The sequence below is a fragment of the Urocitellus parryii genome, chromosome 8 (assembly GCF_045843805.1).
Source record: "Urocitellus parryii isolate mUroPar1 chromosome 8, mUroPar1.hap1, whole genome shotgun sequence".
Lineage (NCBI taxonomy): Eukaryota > Metazoa > Chordata > Mammalia > Rodentia > Sciuridae > Urocitellus > Urocitellus parryii.
The window spans coordinates 29,375,218-29,397,786 of NC_135538.1; the positions used below are offsets into that span (position 1 = coordinate 29,375,218).

The 22,569-nt window shown below is 33.4% G+C and overlaps 1 protein-coding gene across 1 annotated transcript in view; it reads left to right on the forward strand.

The window, feature by feature from the left end:
- Hbs1l (HBS1 like translational GTPase) overlaps nucleotides 1-22,569 on the forward strand; it is an 88,064-nt gene that overhangs the window by 36,769 nt on the left and 28,726 nt on the right. Inside the window, exons 5-7 of the mRNA XM_026391857.2 lie at nucleotides 16,135-16,243; nucleotides 21,451-21,713; nucleotides 22,149-22,314. Of these exons, the coding sequence (XP_026247642.1) occupies nucleotides 16,135-16,243; nucleotides 21,451-21,713; nucleotides 22,149-22,314 (538 nt within the window). The remainder of the gene's footprint in view (nucleotides 1-16,134; nucleotides 16,244-21,450; nucleotides 21,714-22,148; nucleotides 22,315-22,569) is intronic.

A 22,569-nucleotide genomic window follows, 5' to 3' on the forward strand; every position in this document is an offset into this window, starting at 1 on the left:
ATGCAATCATTTTTTAGATTCCTGTTTGATGTAGAGAGTACTGTCAAAACATTGACTAAAAATTATAAAGGCATTTGTAGCTTAGCACAAAAATTAGTGTTGTAATTTTTTTCTATCCCTAATAGCTTTATTGGTAAACTAATAAACATTTAAGTAAGAAATATAACCACTGAACACATTTTCTTTCATAAAATAGAAAACGTGAGAAGACATCCCAGTTTTCACCTTTATGCTGGTATTGCCAGGTTACGCAAAGTAAAAACTAGTGTTTTATACTAGTATTTTCACATCCATATGTATTATTCAAATTTTATTTACTTATTTATTTATGGTGGTACTGGGGACCATACCCAGGGTTTTATGCATGCAAGGCAAGTGAGTGCTCCACCACTGATTTATACCCACAAGTCCCTACTCAAATTTGAGATTACTTAGTGCCATAAGTTTACTGTTTAAAATTGTCTCTTATAATATTACTCACATTTAGTTGTATATTTTTGTGAAAAAAAGCACCTTGATTATTTTGATTGGGGTTGAGAACATTAGTCCCTAGACAACAATTTTCATTTTGTAGTACTCTGTTATGTTGATGATAGTATTATGATGTTCAAACATTTTGTATTTGTCATTTAGAGAGTGAGATTCTCACTGAATAGACTAAAAATTTACTTTAAAAAAGAGACAATAAGGGCTACATCTTAAAAGGTCTTCTGAAGTGTTCAGTTATATTTTAGTTATGAATCTGAAACCAGTCTACAAGAAGTAGGTGGTTATAAGTTGCAAAAAATGTTAAAGTGGCATGGCAAATTGTTTAATTTACTTAAGCCTCACTTATGCATCATTAAAATTAGTTTTATACCAGATAAGTATTCTTAATTTTTTTTTTGTTCCTGTCTCATGACACCTGAGAGAAAGAAGTGCTTGTCAACATCATTGTCTTCCAGTGACAGTGATTTTTAAGGGGGAAGGAGTAAAGATGTCTCTGTTCTTTTCATCTTCCTGTTCCTCCCAAAATGAGACTAGCTAGATTAGAGAATATGTAACCGTTTTTCAAGTGTAAAATTATACAACTTTATTATTTATTTGGATGTCTAATATGTACCAAACACTGGATGGTATGTTGTAGAAGTAACTTCTGGAGCTCAGGTTTAACTGCAGAGGTAAGGCACATACTATATTTTAATATTTTATAATATAGAGAGAATACAATATACTGTACCCAAAGCTCTACAACAGAGGCCTTTGATATTCAAGTCATATAGTTTTGACATGAAGCTATCATCTTTTAGCAATTTGGGATTATTACATGTGAACTAAAATTAATCATAGTGCTGTGATGTGTGCCTTAAAATCTAAATATCATTTTCTTCTTAAAAATCACCATAAGTAGCTGGGGTTGTGGCTCAGTGGTAGAGTGCTTGCCTAACATGCATGAGGCACTGGGTTCAATCCTTAGCACCACATAAAAGTATAATGTCCACCTAAAAACTAAAAAATAAATATTTAAAAAAATCACCATGAGAAGAATAAGAACACAATTTCTAGTGTTTATTATTGAAGGAAGTATAATTTAGCCTTCTAGTTTCCTACTGGAAATTAAAATTTAATAGAAATTTTCCTTTGTTAAGCAGAGAATAATCTAACTGCTAGGTTGTAACTATATACAGTATATTCTTAGATTTGAAATACAAACATTAAACTTAATCAGCATAGTTGAGTTTAACATTAACTCATTCACAAGTATCTGAGTAGATATTAATAATGATTAGCTTCACTAATAATGATTAGCTTCACTAAACTCACATAATTATGATTTGGGCAAAATGTTTTTATTCTCTAGAGGTTCTTAATTAGCACTTTTTTGCACATAGTTCACTTCAAAATGATCATGATTCAGTCATCTTGGGAATACTACTTCTGTATATCCTGAGGAGGTGCAGCCAGAATACATGGAGTACAAAGGAGAGGATGCTTTGGAAGAAGACTGAACAGAACAACAGCAAAACTTCCATGTAGTCTTGGAGATAGATGTATTTAAGCATTCATCTGTAAAGTGGTAGGCTGGATTAAATAACCTCTAAAATATGGCCTCCAGATTGTATAATGTATGAATCTTGATTTTATATAAGGACTCTACAGAATATTTTCTGATTCCCTCTTTATATTAGTTTCTTCCTTGGCTGCCTTTTCATCATTCACTTTCTGTAAGCTGTCTAGGTGTTGAGTTGCTTCAGGTGTTTTAATGGTGCTCACATTACTTTTATAAACCTGATTATCTATTTTCTGTGGATTTCTGTCTATATTTCCTAAAGGAATCTCAGACCTAGTGTGTCTGTTTCATTAAAAGCATCTAGACTACTCTAGAGTCTTAGTAGTCACTTAAGGTTCCTTTTTTTTTTTCCTTTTTGTCTGCCTAACTTTAATCGTCAATATGTTCAACTAACGTACTGTCTCTTACGCATTCTCTTATTCATTTCCTATGCTGTAGTACTTGTTCAACTGTAGTCATACTGCTTGTGGTCTGCAGAATTCTCTTAATTTCCCTGTCTTTATTTCCATCTGTGTATCTTGATGTTGGTCACATATGTTAGAATGAAAACTACCTAAAGACTGAGTTATTCATTTTCATCTTCCCAATGCCAAGAAGATATTATTTTTTAAATTTATTTATTTTAATTAGGTATATATGACACCAGAATCCATTTTGATTCATTGTACACAATTGTACCCCAACTTTTCATTTTTCTGATTGTACACGATGTAGCGTTGTACCATATGTGCAGTCATACATGTACCTAGGGTAATATGTCCATCACATTCCACCATCTTTCCTGACACCATACCACTTCCCTTCCCTTCCCCTTTGCCCAAAGTTCCTCCATTTTTCCCATGCCCTCCCCCATTATGGGTCAGTATGCACTTATCAGAGACAACATTCAGCCTTTGATTTTTGGGGATCAGCTTACTTTACTTAGCATGATCTTCTCCAACTCCATCAATTTACCTGCAAATGCCATAATTTTATTCCCTTTTAATGCTGAGCAATATTCTATTGTGTATATATACTACAGTTTCTTTATCCATTCATCTATTGAAGGGAGTCTAGGTTGGTTACCACAGTTTAGCTATGGCGGATTGAGCTGCTATGAACATTGATGTGCCTGCATTACTATAATACGTTGATTTTAAGTCCTTTGGATATAGACTGAGGAGTGGGATAACTGGGTCAAATGGTGGTTCCATTTAAAGTTTTCTAAGGAATCTCCATACTGCTTTCCAGAGTGGTTGCACCAGTTTGCAGTGCCACCAGCAATGTATGCATGTGCCTTTTCCCCCACATCCTCACTAACATTTATTATTGTCTGTATTCTTGATAACTGCCATTCTGATGGGTGCGAGATGAAATCTTACATTAGTTTTGATCAGCATTTCTCCAATTACTAGAGATGTTTAGCATTTTTTCATGTATTTGTTGATCAAATATCTCTTCTATGCAGTGTCTGTGCAGCTCCTTAGCCCATTTATTGATTGGGCAAAATGTTTTTATTTTCTAGAGGTTCTTGATTAGCACTTTTTTTTGTTGTTGTTCCTGTCTCATTGGTGTTGAGTTTTTTGAGTTCTTTATATATCCTAGAGATTAGTGCTCTATCTGATGTGCATGTGGTAAAACTTTGCTCCCAAAATGTAGGATCTGTTCACCTCATTGTTTCTTTTTCTGAGAAGCTTTTTAGTTTGAATCCATCCATTTATTAATTCTTGATTTTATTTCTTGCACTTTAGGATTCTTGTTAAGGAAGTCAGGACCTAATCGGATGCGATGAAGATTTGGGCTTACTCTTTCCTCTATTAGTTGCAGGGTCTCTGGACTAATTTCTAGGTCCTTGATCCACTTTGAGTTGAGTTTTGTGCATGGTAAGAGAGAGGGGTTTATTTTCATTTTGTTGCATATGGATTTCCAGTTCTCCCAACACCATTTTTTTGAAGAGGCTATTGTTTCACCAATGTGTGTTTTTGGCTCCTTTGCTAGTATGAGATAACTGTATTTATGTGGGTTTGTTGCTGTGTCTTCTATTCTAAGAAGATATTATAATGTAACCTGAAAAACTCTATCACAGAGATCCAAGATAATATCCACGCAATGTTTAATAAAATACATTTTTTTGTGGTAGTCCCCATTTATTTAGGAGTTAAACAGATTTCTTGTATGAACTGCTGAATTTTGCACTGAGTGACAGAACTAAGAGGTCATGACCAAAAGACTTCTAGTTCCCTTGAAGGTGTTTAATATTTGTTAATGGTACAACCATCCACCCTTTCTTCCTTGGTAAAAAAAGTCTGGGGATTGTTCTTTTTTTCACCTTCTATACCCATTCTGGTATCAAGGGTACCTGATTTTACTTTGTAATATCTTTTTGTTATTCCCATCTTTGTCCCATTATTCTTATTTTAGGTTGATCCATAGAATTTCTTACATATATTTGTGTAACAGTTTTCTAACTGCTTTCTCTTCAATCTTGCTTCCACAGTTAATTTTTCCATTCTGTAGTTACAGTAAGTTCTAAGTGCCCAATATGATAAGTCACTTGGTACTTCCATTCGTATACACACCCTTATATTTAAAAATCAAGTGATCTATATGATACACATGGCTCTAAATAACCGACCTGCTTTTTAAACCATTTGTCTTACCACTTACTTTCCCATGTTGCACCCCCAGTGATCTACTGGAAGTCATTTCCTTTCTTTTATGTGGATTTTGTCTTCTTCAAGATTTACTAGCAATCTTGAAGGACACTTGCCTGGTTTGTCAAGAATGGGTTGCTTAGTACCTTAACCATGCACTCTCATTGTGCCTCCATTATTGCAGTTCACTTGTTTATGTGCTAGCTCTTTTTAGACTTGAGTTTCCTTAGGATGGGAGTCATATTTTATTTTTGATTTCTTTATCCCAGTACCTATCACAGTGTTGCCCAGTTGGCATTTTCTCCCTCCCCATCATTAACAAATGTGATTTTCACAGAATAATTGTGTCTATAAGTTTTCCATTATCAAATGAGGAAAAGGAGAAGGAAGTTGTTATTTTGGTGATATCAGAGACCCACAGATTGTGTGCTTTCTCTTGATGTGAACATTAACTATAAGCTTGACAATTCTCTAAGCATTTATTAACTTATCTATTTGTTCAAACATTCCTATTATGGATACTATTGTTATTCTACAGATGAGGAAATTAGGAACAGAAAAAATTAGATTGATTTGAGGCCATGTAGATAAGGACTGTCTTCAAACTCTAGGAGTATGGCAGCAAAGTTTATATCTAAATTACTAATCTCAAGAGGCTGGTGAATTGGCTTTTTACATGGTATGGTTATTGAGGTCTCCTTGGGAGCATGAAAATATGCATATAAACTTATACATACTGTATTTTGTTGCTTTTTACACAGAGGAAACAATTCTGTGGTCTTTACCTCATAGGCTCAATAAATATATGCTGAAGTTGGCCTCTGTGGCACATGCATTATCAAGCCTTGGCTTTCTTTTATTAGTTACCAAAAATCTTTCTGTAATTTAAATTAAAGCATATTTTTCTTGAGGTTAGTAGCATTCACTTAGAATACAGAAATCGCGTGAGTTATAGTCATGTATATGAAAAAATGATTGTTTATGTCAGGAAACCCCAGTCTGCATATGGGAGTACCAAGGAAGAGGAACAGATGGAATCAAGTTGGGGGTCGTTCTGTCAAGAACTGTATATGGTATTAAGAAATGTCTGTGAAGTCAAAAGTAATATTAATTGGTAAATTAAGACTGTGAGGAAAGGAATTAGAAATAAATGACTAAAGTCAGGCTCAGCTAGATAGGAAAAGGATATTAGGATTGCTGGTTTTGTGGGCAAGAGGATGAGTTTAGGAGATGATATTCATTTTTATGTAATATGGGTAGTACGCTTTTAATTTTCTTGCTACTCTTAAAAACAGTAGTTCTCAACTTGAAGCAATTTTGCTCCATAAGGGACATTTTGCAATGTCTGGAGACATTTTCTAGATGGTGCTAACATTCCTTGGGGCAGAGGGCAGTCCCCCAACAAAAATGAATTATCCCAGCCTAAATGTCTATAATGCCAAGGTTGAAAAATCTTGCTTTAGAGATGATTTGATGATTGCAGGATAATTTATCATGAAAGTTTTGTATGGTAAGAGGATGTATGTTCAAAAAGTCACCCTTAAAATTCCTTTTACTTTCATTTTTATTTCATTCCTTTAGAAATTTATCAGAACATTGAAAGAGCTGTCAAGAAATTATCTTATTTGTTCATATATTCAGCATTCAGTGAATATGCGTGGATGTTATATAGTATGTAAAATACTTAGGTTGTTGAAGCAGAGCAATATAAACCACAGTCCTTGCAGCCCAGAGCATGAAAGTCTAGAACAGGTAGTTACTTAACACATAAAACACTACTGTTAAAACTTTCAGCTTTACTAGAGAGCATTCTGAATATAAAGTAGTCTTTGAGTGATTGATTGGATAAACTTTGTACCTTTGTTTCAAAGCAGGAGATTTTCATTGGTGCTTTTAGTAGTATATTCTATTCAGAATCATTGATGGAAAGATCCAGGGTTGTGGTAAACTAAGTATTATTGCTAAGTACAGTTTTATAGCTTTTAAGAAAAATCAAGTGTCTGAAGATTAGTATAGATATAAGTGTTTAGCAGTTTAAATTGTTTTAGTATGTATGCTTTTTGCTTAAAATAATTTTAAATTTAGAATATGTAGTCATTACTGCATTGAAATATATAGTTTGAAATGAAAGTCACATTTTCCCTTTTGTACCATAAGTATCATATTTAGAAATAATCATGTTTAAAAGTTCACTGACATGCTTGTAGACTGTTTAATGCCAATAATACAGTGTTGTGGATTATTGCTATATAATATTGTTATTGTTTTTTTGACTTTGGGTGCCATAGTTTTCTTTTAGCCACCTATGTCTACTTGAATATTTTGTAATCTATTTAACCGTTCCCTTATGGTGTGCTTCCATAGTTTTTTATCATTACAGATGTCACAACAGTAAACAATCTTATTTATATATTGTTTCACAGTAGTGTTATTATGTCTGCAGGCTACATTCTCAGATTTGTAATATACATAATACATTTTTTATTTTATCAAATTTTTGATACACTTGCCAGGAGTGGCCAAGCTACACTTGCCAACAATGTCAATACCCTCCTCCCTGTCCCCTTGGCAACACTAAGATGTTCATAAAATAGAAGTATTTCTAGGAATCTACACTTCCCTCTCTTCTATGTCCTCACTCTTATATTTTCTTTTGTCATTTCTTCTCTTTCTCCTCCTCCTTATTTTCTTCCTTTTTCTCCCTCTTTCTTTTCTTTGACATACTTTCTTTGACTTGTGTTTCTTTCACCTGGTCTATTGCCCTCTTTCTTTTTGAAAATTTTTATTTTAGTGTATAGGAACTATATTTTATAATGTGTATTAACCCCTTGCATTTATTTCTGGAATATTCTTTGTTTGCTTGTGGTATCTTTAATCAGAGAGAAATTTTAAAATTTTTATATCAAATTTGTCAGTCTTCTATACCTGTTTTCTTTTTACTTTATGTTCTTATCTTTAATCAGTAAGGAATTTGTATATGGTAAATCAACCATGCTAAAGTCTTTTCTTCAGATGAATTGTCAATATTCCCAGTACAATATGTTGAGTAACCCATCCTTTTCCCACTGATTTGAAACACTCTGCATATGCCAAATTTCTGTTCATAAATAAATATATATATTTCTTTTTTTTTTAAAGAGAGGAGAGAGGAGAGAGGAGAGAGGAGAGAGAGAGAGAGAGAGAGAATTTTCAATATTTATTTATTTTTTTTTAGTTCTCGGCGGACACAACATCTTTGTTGGTATGTGGTGCTGAGGATCCAACCCGCGCCGCACGCATGCTTGAGCCACATCCCCAGCCCAATATATATATTTCTATTCCTATATCCTCAATTCCTTTTAGTTCCTATATATAAAAGACATAGAAACATATTCCTACTTATTGATATATTTGCAGATGTACTGTTCTTATTTATAGAGCTATTCCTATCCTATTACCAGACTTTAATTTTCACCAGCTACATAGGAGGTCTTGATATCTGGTAGTTCAGACCCCCATCATTATTCTTAATTTAAAAATGAAATTGTTTTGGTCATTGTCTCACATTTACTCTTCCAGATGAACTTCAATATCAACTTTGCATGTTTCCCCCCAAAATAGTCTCATTGGATTTGTACTACCACATCATTCTTTTTTTGTTATGTACTCTTGAAATTTATTTGCATGACAGTTAAGCAAATAAAAAATACTGTGTTCAAGCCAAGGTAAGGTGCTTTGTATTACTATCCCTTTGTGACAGAAAATGTTTATTCTAGCACTTCTTGACCCTCTAATTACCTAATTACTTAAAAACCCAAGACTAAATGGATACAGAAATATTCAGACTAAAAATACTGTAAGCATGCTCTGACTAACCACAAACTTCAGCAGTTATTTTTGATTTAGAGTTTTCTTCCAAGGATTTATGTAAACAACAATTAGATAATTCTGTAGGGCAAAGGTCTGATTTTTTTTTTAGTTTTGTTTGATGATATTTTTTAATGCTTTCACAAAATAATGTATATTACAACTTCATTGTGAGGTAGGTGGCACATTTTGTAGAAGGGAAAAACTTAAATGTCTTTGAAATATTTAATAACTAGTTCAAGGTTCATGTTCTGTGAATTTCCATGGCAGAGCCTTGGATTTCTAGCCATACCAGTCTAATTAAAACTGATTACTCCTGGCTGGGAGAGATCTGTAGGATATAAATGGAATCTTAGGGCGAAGCTTAGGAAATACCTTTTTAGTTGCTTGGAGAAAGTGAAGGAATTATGGAACGATGAAATACAGCAAAATATTTTATGGAGAAATTGTCATTATCACATGTAAGTACATATAGATTTTTCTCATTTAATCTTCCCTATCTAAAGAGTTTCAGTAATTATCTTTCCTAAGAATATTTGATACTCTTTCTGTTTTACTTTCAACTTATTAAATGAAGAGTCCTTGAACATAATTCTGTAAAAGAGCTTTTAAAAAATGGCTTTCCTTCAAAACCTCAATCATATAGTCTTTAAGTTTATTCAGGCTCAATTCCAGATTTGATGAAATACCTCCTAATGGAATAGTTGCCAGAACAGTTTTGAAAGGGCCAACTAGGGTCAAACCTGATTGGTATAGAGTATAGAAGGCGGACTCCAGTTCTGGCAAATATCAAACAGTAATAAATTTAGAAGTAGCATTAGGTTTCTTTTATCATTCTTTGTTCATGCTCGAGTTCGTTCTCTCTCTCTCTCTCTCTCTCTCTCTCTCTCTCTCTCTCTCTCTCGTGCTTTTTGAGTCTTACTTTTGTTTATAGTAAAATTCTTTTGCCAGCCCCACAACAGTTTATTGACTATTGCCTAGTCTTTTTCAGAAGTATTGACCTTTGATTCCTAAAATTTGACATTTCCCATGTTATTTCTACTTTTTTAAAAGTTTTTAATCGGATTAAATCTCATTTTTCTTTTTTTCATTTTTTCTTTTTTGGTATTGGTGCTGGAGATCAAACCCAGGGCCTTGCACATGCTTGGCAAACATTCTACTGCTGAGCTACATCCCTAGCCCCTCAAATCTCATTTTGCTTGTTAAGCTTTCCATAATTACTCAGGTACATACTTTGACTTTTCTTATTTATTATAGTTCACATCTCAGAATAGTTCATAAGCTCTTGGAGAATAGCAGAATTGCCACTGTGTGACCCTGCCCCCCTGATTTTTAATCTGGCTGTCATAGGCCCCAAGGTTAATGTCCTCTGGCAAATTAACCCCTCTGAACATCAGTTTCTACAAAGTAATGTAGAATAATTATACCTGTTTTACACAGTTATTATGAAGGTTAAAAGACAATGTAAAAGCACCTGGCAGATGACAATAGAGAATGCCTATAGCAAATACCAGGTTGTCTTTCTAGAACTCATATCTCCAACATTAGGAGGTGTTTGGTATTTATTAATTGTAAGAAATAGATAAAAGAGATTATATTGAGGAGGTTTTTGCCTGAAGTAGAGATTTAAGATAATTTATAAAGATAATAGAGGTCAACTTTTGGTTATATAATTTAAATCCATTGGAGTTAATCATTAAACTGTTTGTTGAATGTTTTATAGGTAGAGCACTGAGACATATTCAGTAGACTGTGTAAACATATGTATCAGGTAATTCCTGTCCTCAGAGAGCTAGTAGTAATCTCATATTGAATGTGCTTAAAGACCATAGGAGTGAGTCAAAATAAATCATGTGGATGTGCAAGTAGAGGGTTTCATTAAATTCAAGTGTCAGTAACAATTGTGTGATGCTTTAGATATCTAACTTTGCATCCTTTACAAAGGAATAGTCATTGAAAAAGAACCTTCAGGACAAGAAACCTAGATCATTTCATGATTACGAGAAAACCTAGATCTTCTAACTAGATTTTAGCCCCAGAAAGGAAGCATGGAAGCCCTGGAGGAAGCAGCTCATCAAGGGGACAAGGTGGCAGTTTCTAATTATGCTTTGCTACAGAGATAACTGGAGTATGAGAAAGGTGAACTGGCAGGGCAGGTGGGTAATTTGGTGTTGGATAGACCCTGCCAGGAAGGTGAAGTAATTTGACTTTTTGTCCCTTGTTTCTTGGTCAATAAAACTAGCAGACTAAATTGACTGAGTAGCTGTTATTTCTTTTGGAATGAAAAATTGAAAAATGAACAACTTTCTATTTAACTAGGGACTAAATACTGTTAATATTATTATCAATCTTCAGGATGTATTTTTTTTTGGGGGGGGGAGGTGATCATAATTTGATGGAGGTAGTTTTCATGGCTTTAAGGAGAACATTGGTAGTCTTCCTTTGGAATAGAATACTTTACTTTTACCTCATAGTGGCCTGTTTGACTTAAAGGATATCTTAGTGGTTTAGGAGTGAGATACAAATGTCCACAGAGGTAGAGATCTTAATTGACTTTATTATATAAAGTGGAAACTTCATATACTTTATATAAAATTAAGAGGAAGGCTGATGACATAGTGTATATGTGAGAGTGTATATGTGAGGCCTTAGATTTCATCCCCAGCCCTGCAAAACAACAACAAAATCTTCAGAGGAAACTGAACTTAGTGAAATGAACTGCCATAAGGTAACTGCTGATTAATGGCAGGGCAGGGAGCAGAATCCATGCTATTTCCCATCCAGTGCTCATTTCTCATTGTCATATTTGAGACTTACTGAAAATTTGATGATTGATTTCTTGGGATTGTTATACAGTGAATGAATTTTCATTTGATTGGGGAAGATGAGAAGACACTAAACATTTCAGTTTTTTTTTTCTTGTAACATGATAGATTTGAATCTTACAGTGTATCTCTTAATGATTCATGACCGGTTATTTTAATTATTAGTTCATTTCTGAGCTGTGCCAGTAGATCTACCTCCTATCCAGTATAGTGCACATCATAAGGAGGACTTTTTAAAGTATATAACATTGCCTTTTACAGCTCAGTGAATAATTTAATGAACATATTTTTATTTTTGATGGTAGATATTAATTTGAATTAATATGCTTTCAAAATAGCCAGAGCCAAGGTTATCTGGTAAAGGGAGGTACCGGGGTTGGACTTATTGAACTCCTTGAAAAAACTTGCAAAATACTGTGTGTATGTGCATTTTTCTGTTGTTAGCCTTTTAAAGGGAACCTGACTTAAAAAAAAAGTTTAGAAATCACTGCTTTAATAGATGTTATTCAGATCCATAATGTTGGCTGCTTTCTTTCTACTTTCAACCAAATTTTTGAAATATTGTGTCCTAAGTTTGATGTCCTATAGATAAAACAAAACAAAACAAAAAAACCCTGTTTATTGCATCACCAGAAATATTGGTAGATCATGGTGATTTTCTCTATGCTTAGAGACTTTTTATGTCATTCTGTGACCCACCCACTTTTTAAAAGTCACACATCTAAAATACTAAATGTTTAAGTTGATCAAGAAAGTTTTCATATAAACATAGTTGGAAGAAATAAAAAATGAACCTTAATGGGAAGTTGGAATTAGTCCTGTGGAGCCTGGGTTGAGTCTCTTATTATTTCCCATTCTTGTAACAGAGGCCAAAATCCACCATGCCTCCTTCCCTTGTTTTACTCAATTGGGAATCTCCTTTCTCCTTATCTGCACACCTACACACTCACCCACACACCACACACATACCTCACCACCACACCATTGTTATCATGTCCTAAGTATCCTCCTTCCTTATCCATTTACTCCTTCACCTTATTTTAACTCTGGGAACTGCCTTTTCTTGAAAGGCCAACTGTTTTATAATTCTCAATCTTTTTTCCTAGTGTTTTACTACTTGTTTTATTTCATTTTTATCTTCTCAAACCCCAGGGAGATCAACTTTATTCTTTTTCCTGCCCTCCCAACATCATTATTCATCTTTTTTTTCTTCCCTTAATCCCCTGCTCCATTGAGGTTCAGGTCTTTTGCCTGAATCAGTGTTTTGTTAGTTCTCCTGCAGTCATCTACTGAATAACCTCACAACTCCTTTTCCTTATCCTTTAGACTTTAGCTGCTGGCGGCGTAGTTTTCTTCTCTACCCTCAGCTCTTCATGGTCATAGCTTACTTGAGAGCATCTAAATGTAAAGCACCCAAGTCCATCTGAAACAAATGCTTGTTCCTTGACAGCTCCATTTCCAGTGACCTTCACTTCTCATCAGCAATTCACTGTAATTTCTTGTGCTTCAAAACTGTACTTCTCATACCATGACCTTTTCTTCCATTGTTGACCTTTGTACTTTCTCTACTATATCAGTAGTTTCCCTTTATCATTTAATTTACCTGTCTTAGATTTCATGGTCTTTAATAATTTTAATATCATTCTATTTGGGTGTTGGTATCTTCAGTGACTTTGTTGCTTTCTCCTGGCTGGCACCTATCGGTTAGAACCTTAACCCTATATGCAGCAGTTAATGCCTTTTCCTGAATGGCTGACCATTGCTAGAGAAAGTCATGCAGAAAGGTGGGTTATTCTACACTGAATTCATTATTTTAGTAGTTTAATGGGCTTTAGTACTATTGAACACTTGCCCTAAATTTTATGTTCAACCTATTCTTTGAGCAACAGTTATTGAAAATCTTATTCACTTTCTAGATTGTTCTATTTTTCTCATCCAGCCTCAGTCCCTGCAGGTAACTAGCTGCTATGTTAAAGAGAAAATAGAAGCATTCCATTGGGAATTTTTTTTCTCCCCGGTTCCTAAACAAACAAATCTACCTTCTTTTGCAATAAAAGGGCCTTTTTCCAATCTTAGTTCAGTTTCTGCCTGCGCCTTAGACTCTATCCCCTCAAAAATTAAAATATTTTTTTTTTTAAAAGAGAGAGGATTTTTTTTTTAATATTTATTTTTTAGTTTTCGGCTAACACAACATCTTTGTTTATATGTGGTGCTGAGGATCGAATCCAGGCCGCATGCATGCATTGTTGTACAACCAGAGATATGAAAAATTGTGCTCTACGTGTGTAATATGAATTGTAGTGCATTCTGTTGTCATATATAACAATCAAAATTAAAAAAAAATAAATATTGGCAATCTCTTCTTCATGTATTCATCTGATCCTTTTCAGTTTTATCTTTTTTCATGAACTGATTCCACATCTCTCTTCTATCATTCTCCTCCATTTCTCCCTTTCCAACCAAACATTTTTGAAAGAATCATTTTTATACATCTACAGTTCCTTGCCCAAATCTCTTTGGGCCAGATTTAATTCAGATTTACGAATCTGTTTGGATTTAGAAAAGCATTACCATATATGTACCATGTGTGGTGTTAATAGCTCCAGTGGGTTGTAAAGCAGCACCCTGGAATCAAACACTTGCTATTTCTTCTCTGAAATGTTGGGCTTTTCACTTTAAGTGGGATAAATAAGGATTGTGGATAAATAGTCTCATTTTGGTTATTAAAAGTAATTAAAAAATAATTTTCATTGCTTGTGGATTTTGGTGTTAACAATGAGAGGTAGTGGGTATGTACTTCTGCTTTTGTTTTCTCACCTTTTTTTTTTTTTTTAACCCATTCTGGTGTTTACTTTCCCTTACTTGCTTCAAGTGATTCTTGCTAATTCAACCAGTGACCTTTATCTAAAGTGATCATTTCACCAGTAAATGTTTTCCATTCTCAGTTGACTAACTGGCCAGCACCGTCAGATCCTGGTGATGCCAACTCCATCAAACATTCTCTTTCCTTAGCTTCACTGGTATCACCCTTTGCTGGTTCTCCTTTTCCTTGCTGTAGCTATCATCCTCCTAGGACCACTTTTTTTTTTTTTTTTTTTTTTTTAATTCTCTCCTTTGGTGATTGTCTGTGTTGTCAACTACAAATTAGGTGTTAATGAATCACAAATATACACTCTAGTTCAGACCTCTTCTTTGAGTGTGATCAATATGTTGAACTGCCTACTTGATATTCCCTTTTTTTAAAATCTCAGAATATCGTAATCTTATGATTTTCCTGTGCCCAAACTGGTTGTCCTTCCACTTTCTCTTCTTTCTCTTTCCCCTTCCAACACATGCTTATCTCATTTTTGGTAATATTCATTTCTGCAGAACAAAGATTAGGATCTTTGGTGTGGCCTAAAAGGCCTGCGTGGCTTGCCCACCTCTTCAGCTTCACTTAGCTCCCCTTCTGCTTTCACTCACTCTGAAGTACCATGCTTTGTCCTATAACAGGGCCATTGTACTACAAAAGCTACTCTATTTGATATGATCCTCCTTTGTATCAGTTAATTTCTTTTTTACAACTTAGCTTTCTCACTTTCCAAGAGAAGCTTGTTAATTCATGTGCCCTGTCATCAAATCTTAGGGCACTATATATAAATTCTTTTTTTTTTTTTTGATAGCAAGGAATGAACTCATTTAACCATTGAGTCACATTCCCACACTTTTTAAAAAACACTTTAATTTAGAGACAGGGTCTTGCTGAGTTGCTTAGGGCCTCACTAAGTTGCTGATGTTGGCTTTAAACTTGCGATTCTCCTGCTTCAGCTTCCTGAGCTGCTGGGATTTCAGGCATATGCCACTGTGCCTGGCACTATATATGAATTCTTTATGAAACTAGTAACAATTTTAATTTTGCTTTTTTTGAACTACTTAATATTTTTCCTCACTATACTGTAAGTTCTCTGAGCACAAGCATTGTATCTGCTCTTGTTTACCATTGTATTTCCAGCATAATGCTTAGCATGTAGGAGGCAAACAGTAAACATTTTGAGTGAATTCTGGACATTATCTTTGTGAATTAAGTAGTTTCTGTATATTTAGTGATGTAGCAATGTATTCTTCACAGGTTTATGTGTATTTAGTCCTGATGGTACTCTTTTTGGAAATTATGAAGATATGTTTTTTTAAAAAATTCAATGTATTATATAAGGAGCAGATATATATACTTGATCTAGCTCATTTATTTCATGTTGATTCAGTTTTTTAGATCAATCTCTTCCTCATATTTGTAGTTTCCAGATATCTTACTAAATCTAGTGTATATAAGAAAATACATGTAGTGTTCTAACAAAATTCAGCAGACTCTCAGCTTGTTTATCAGTTTGTAAATCTCACAGTATTAAAAATAATTGAGCCATCTGCTAACTGAGGAAACAATTTTAGTGTTTTGAAAGTGTGTAGTAGGAGAGGGAGTTAGATGGTCTAGGTATAATGACAGAATAAGGCTCAGTGCAGAAACCACGTTGTGACCTCTTAATACTGAAACTTAATAGTCAGTTCAAAATTAGGAAGAGATTTGGTAGAGGTTAAGCAAAGGAGAGTCCTGACAATGGGGAATTTCCCAGAATGGGGTGACAGAATTTTCTCACCAAAAATTTATTTTTTTTAAAGAAAAGATAAGTATTTATAAAGACCCAAATTCTGTGAAAATTATCGTAGTCTATAATTTATATAACATATAATATATGTTTCTAGAAATTAACTTTAATTAGCCTTTTATATTTTACTCTTTAATTAGGAAAATCAATAGGATCTCAGTCATCTCGAAGTGAATCTGAAATTGTGCCAAAAGTTACTAAAATGACTGTATCTGGAAAGAAGCAAACTATGGGATTTGAAGTACCTGGGTAAGATTTTAAGTCTTTCTCCCTGTTTTTTGAAATCAATATTGTGTCCTATTAGTCTATTAGAAAGAGAATGTCTTTCCATTTTATATAACATTGGCATTGAAGTATCCCATTGTCCTCATTATAACATAATTCAAAGAGATGGGGATGAAAGATTAGACTTGAATTCTATAGCCTTGCCTGGGTGTATTACTGCATCTCACTGTTAATTTCCTCACATAAATAATTTATAATGATTTTGTGAAAGCTAGCATGTTGAGGTAGGGAATTTTTTATACCATTAGGTGGCGTAGGTAATCAGGGCTTAGGAGTTATATGAGTCAGTCAATCATAGAATCACTAATTAAAATTCTAGTAAATATTATCTTTGAGCTCTTTTAGATTTTCTTATTGAATAAAATGTATCATTGTAGAAAATACATAAAATGAAACATACCTAGAATTTCAAATATCTATTGAAAAGTGATATGAAATCATAAATTAATAAGCAGCTGTTCTTTTTTAAAAAATCATCTTTCTAGAATTCTTCCAGAAGTCTTTATAGACAATGAAAGTAATTGCTTGAGTCTCAGATGCACTGTTATAAACAGTAATGTTGAACCTCTTAAATTTTTTGAATTTTTCAATCATTCCAAAAGGTATACTTTTACTTACAAATTTAAGTATTTTGCCTCTCAAAAAAAGAAAACTCAGTGTTACCAAATATAAATAACTGAGTTTTTTTTTTTTTTTTTTGGTAATTTCAAGAAAAAGAGCCCAGTAGCCTGGTCTTTTCTCTATTATAATGTTCTCTTGTATAAATTAATAGGAGTATCATGTGTTGTGCAGAATCTTAATGATCACCTATTTCAATTTTGTACTTTATTATAAAAGGAAGATTTTATTCATTTGGTTTAAACTTCAGGGTGGGAAAGGTCTCAGGATCTACAATATAGTAAGCATTCACTATATATTAGTTCAATGATTGTATGAAAGAAAAGTTGATTTTTATTTTGAGTAAGCTTAACCAGTTAAAATAATTTTGAGTTGTGGTTCAATTACAAAAGCTTAAGGAGTGTCTTTCTTCTCTCTTAATTAGGGTTAAGTTCACATAAATACTCTTTATGTACTAAATGTTTTAAGTGCTATTTAATCCTAAGTATTAGTATTTTCATTGACAAAGAGAAATAAAGGAAAACAATTATACAGTACCTTTCCTAAGGATTTTATAGTCTTAATGAAGAAGGTTTCAGAAGTCTTAAAAGCAATATGAAGTAAATGTTGTTATAGAATTATATTAAAAGTAAATGTATAGTTCTCTGAATAAGGATAAAAATAATGGGTAATAATAAAAGATCAAGAATATAGATAATTTGATGCAAAGAAATAGTTTACACATTTGAACTTTATATATATGATTATAAAAGTAAGTTTGGAAGTACTATAAAGGTAAAAAAAAAAAAAAAAAAAAAGCCCATGAGGTAAATTTGATGTGGCCTATGAGAGAAGTCATCAGAATGTGAATGTGACTTATTACAGATTGAGGTACCCAGAAATGCTTAATAATACTTAAGGCCAACCAAATTATACTTTCATAGAAATTTTTGAGATTTATAATAGGGATGAGTACTTAAGATTGTCTGATTTAGTCTAAGAAAGCACATTAGAAGCATGACGAAATAGTTTTAGTTGAGACTTCAACATTATAGTTTGATTCCCAATGGTGTTTTTAAAAAGTATAGGATAGTTAATATTTTGAGAACCAAAAAGCCTTTCAAATGTTTTTGTTTTAGTAATTTTGTCAGTCCAAGCACTTTTGTATCTATACAAATCAATAGCTTAAAAAGTCAGTCTTTTCCTCAATATTACAGCAGATATTCAAGTTTCGTAAGCTTAGTATTGTGTCTGGATATTGGTAATCAAAGCCTTTGAAAGTGCCTGTACAAATGATTGCTAAATGTTTAAATTAGTTGAAATGATAATTTAATATGCAGTATACTGTAAATACGTACATAGTTTTAAGGTTAAAATATCCATTGTAAAACTATGAGTTTGATTCTTATTTAAGCTTTTGGGCTAATAATACATGTCACACAGTGTGTATTATTGATGAGATCAGTTCTGAGAGAAAGTTGACTAAAATATACTTTAAAAATAGAGATAATTTATTGAAGTTATTCTGACAATCTGACTTATTAGATAGCAAGTAATGTATGGTACAGAATAGTATTTCTTTGCTCAGAAATGGAATGTGAAAAATGTAGAACATGTAGGTTATTTAACTTGAGTTCAGCCTTTTTGTCACTTTTTTGAAATTGCAAATAAATCTTTGGATTAAATAAGGTATACAATATGCATAATTTCTCAAATTTAGGTTTGTGTTTTTGTCTTTTTTGTTACTGGGGTTTGAACTTGGGTGCTTGATCACTGAGCCACACCTCCAGTTTTTTTTTTTTTTTAATAATTTTTGATTTTGAGACAGGGGCTTGCTAAAGTTGCCTAGAGCCTCACTAAGTTGCAGATAGTAGCCTTGAACAGTGATCCTCCTGTCTTAGCCTCCCTATACTGGGAGTATAGACATGTGCCACCATACCTGGCTCAAATTTAGTTTTAAAATCTAAAAAATAAGTCTATCAAAAAATCACATTCACAGATAATATGTTAAGTTTGCTTGGAAACCAAAACTTTTTAAAATAAAACAAAGAACACTTAAGAGAATATAGAATTTGTATTAACAAAATATATGTAAGTAAATATATGCAAGTAAAAATGGTTAGAACATTGTGTAGAACAAATACTCTACACTTAACCTCTTAAATTTAAATTATTAGCCTCTAAATTCATGTTATTAATAATCCCATTTTTGGAAAGATAGTGTTGGAGAAAAAAAAACTAGTCGTTTTATAATATTAGATAAAGTTACAAAATTATATCAGAAAGCACCTGAAAAAATTTGACCAACTTATTTTTTCATTCACATCAGTAATTATAGGACTGAATCTAGAATAGTCATTTTTAGACCTACCTTGGAGGTTTTTCAAATCTTAAAACATTGATTTTTGTTGTAATATGTGGAAGTTTTTATTAAGTGCAGATTTACCTGAGGACGCTTTTCAATTGCTTTGGTTACTTTCTTCTAATACTATATAATTTTAATGAATTAATTTGCAACTTGAGAAAGGGAATATTATTGAAAGTGAGAGAAAAGTAACCCTTTCCTGTTACTGAATTGTAAATGAAAGAGTCTTGTCAGCCCGGCGTTTTGTGAATATCTTCCTACTCAAGTAGCCCCTCTAAGGGTTTCCTAGAACTTGGTGGGTGTGCTAAACTTCAAGGACCTGCCCACTCTGTCAGCCATAGCTGTCTACAGTTATCTGTTTTTTCATATGGATTTAGCATAAGCTTTCCTCTAAAGAAAAGATTCTGAAGCTAAGAACAAAAAGATTTGAAGCCAGAGATTGAGATTTCTCCCAGGTCTATTCAGAACCAGAGCCTATGACTAGTCATTGCAGTAGAATACTTTTATTGTATTATGTGTATATATTTTCTTATTTTTTCTAATTAGCTGTACATGACAGTAGAATGCATTTTGACACATTATACATAAATGGAATACAACTTCTCATTCTTCTGGTTGTACATGGTGTACAGTCATATCAGTCATGTAATCATAAATGTATATAGGGGAATAATGTCTGATTCATTCTATCATTCTTTATCACCATACCCTCTTTCCTCCCTTCACCCCCCTCTGCCTATTGCAAAGTACCTCTACTTTTCCCTAGCCCCCCAACATTATAAATTATTTTTTATTACCTTTAAGTTTGATTTAAAAGTGTTGGAGACAGCTTCCACATACTAATTTTTTCCTTATAGTTCAAGATGGAACTCATCTGTCCGAGTAGTGCTAAAAAAATGAACACTTAACTATTAGAAGAAAATTGATAAACAAAGTGAGAATGGATATGAGGATTTGTTTGTTTGTTTGTTTGTAGTACTGGAAATCGAAGCCAGGGCTGCTGTACTACTTGCCCCATTTTTTTTTTTTTTTCTGATGAGGCAGGGTCTACATAAGTTACTCAGGTCTTAGCTTCTCCAGGAGCTGGGATTACAGGCATGTACCACTAGTGAGGTTTTTTTTTTGTGAAGTTGCAAATGTAATTAATATGTCTTTTCCTGAGGAATAAGATGAAGGGTTAATATTGAGCCTATAAAAACTGTCCTGAGAAGGTAAAAGTCATCTGTTAACAGTGGGCAAGAAGGAAATAGATTTACTCTTACACATTTTCATTTTACTGCAATCTTGGTCAGCTCCATTTGAGTTGGATATACTTTGCTTCATTTTTATTAACTTGCAATTTAACCTGCTCTTAGACCTCATTCTATTTATCCTAGTTGTTAAAGGAAGCTCAAGGCATAGTGTAATCTGATTAATGAGGTTGTATTCTTTATGGGCATGCATGGGATGAAGTGCTAGTGTTAACTTTTGCAGGGAATAGTCAGAATCACAGAGTGAATGAAGCAGTGTTTACTTTTGGAGGCATTGTCATTGTCAAGGAGAGGATAAATTAAGTTAGGGGTCTTGTTTCTACTTTATATATTTGAGTCCCTTATTAGAGTGTAAGCTTTTTTGAACCATGAATAATTATTTCATTTCTGTATCATTTTTTCTTCATAATGTCAGTACATATTCTATGTTGTAGATCTTAATAATAGTGCTTGTTGAACAAATGAATTTAAGCTCTTCTGACAAATTTTAAGAAACAGTAGACGTTTATCAATATCTCTTAAGCTTAGTGTTTGAGCAGAAAAGATCATAGTCCTATTGAAAGGATGAGTTAGTCGAAAAATGATTTTTTAATACTAGATTATCTCCATTATCATATTTGGTGCTATTTTTAATAAAATATCTCCTTTTTATCATCTCTTTTGACAGGCTTTATTATATGGCAAAAGCTATGGGTTTGGACTTTGAATTTCAGTTACTTTATAGTATACATTTTTCTTATCTAATTTTTGGTAGCCTTTTTCTCCTGGGAGTCTATATTTATGTGGTTTGGGTCTGACTACTTTTCATTTCCACCTTAACAGACAGTAGCCACTTAAAAGGGATCATTTTTGGTCTGGAATATAAAGAATTTTGAAGAGGCATCTTTGCTCTCCTTATGACACTATAGGACATCAGTCAAATTGGTTTCAAACACTTCTTTCCTGTCTGCTTTCTGTAGAGTAACATCTGAAGAAAATGGTCATAGTTTCCAGACACCTCAAAAAGTACCTCCTGGTGAAGATACCAGCATTGCTTCTTCTGACATTCTTGACACCACTTGTAAATCATCTCTTCCACCTCACAACATTCAAGCCTCGGAAGAACAGAGTTTGACACCAACACCAATGAAAAAGGCTGGCAAGCTGAGACAGCAAATAGATGTGAAAGCTGAACTGGAGAAACGGCAAGGCGGGAAGCAGCTCCTCAACCTGGTGGTCATTGGTATGCCCTCTGTTCCTCTGGATTGTCAGTCAGCTCTGTCTTAGCCTGACTGTGGTCTAGAGACAGCAGGGAAACTCTGAATGTCTCTCTGGGTATAATGGACATGATGTAAGGGGGCATTGCATCATAATGCTTTCTGATTACCCTGGGTGAAATAATGCCAAGTTGCCAATCATTAGATTTGGTTTGTGGCATTTTCATTTTGTGAATATTTTGAAAATGGCATGTATTTCCAAAAATCAGGGAAATTCTACCCACCTCTCTGAACAGATGTGCCCCCCTCTCTTTAGATGTTTTAACTGTCATTTGATAAAAATTGGTATTTATAACTCTAAACACTGACCTGAACTGTTGAATCACACATCCATACAATGCCTCAATGTGAACAACATCTGGAAATGTATGAAGTATTAATCCTGAATCAATTTTCCTTAGGTCATGTTGATGCTGGGAAAAGTACCCTGATGGGCCATATGCTTTATCTTCTGGGTAATGTAAACAAAAGAACTATGCATAAATATGAACAAGAATCTAAAAAGGCTGGCAAGGCTTCCTTTGCATATGCATGGGTCTTGGATGAGACTGGTGAAGAAAGGGAAAGGTAGTCATTTTAAGATTTACAGTTTGAAATGATAATCTTTTAAGTGTGTAATATGTTTTAAATATGTTAAACATACCATGAAATAGTTTTAATGATCAGGGTAATATTTTTATAATTCACCATAATTACTTTTTTCCCCTTTTGAATTCTACAAGAACAGATTAAAAGAATGTTTATCAAAAACAAATTAAGACAGAAAGAAGAGACAGATAATCGAAGCTAATTTTTCTATAGGAGAGGTTTCAATTGTCATTT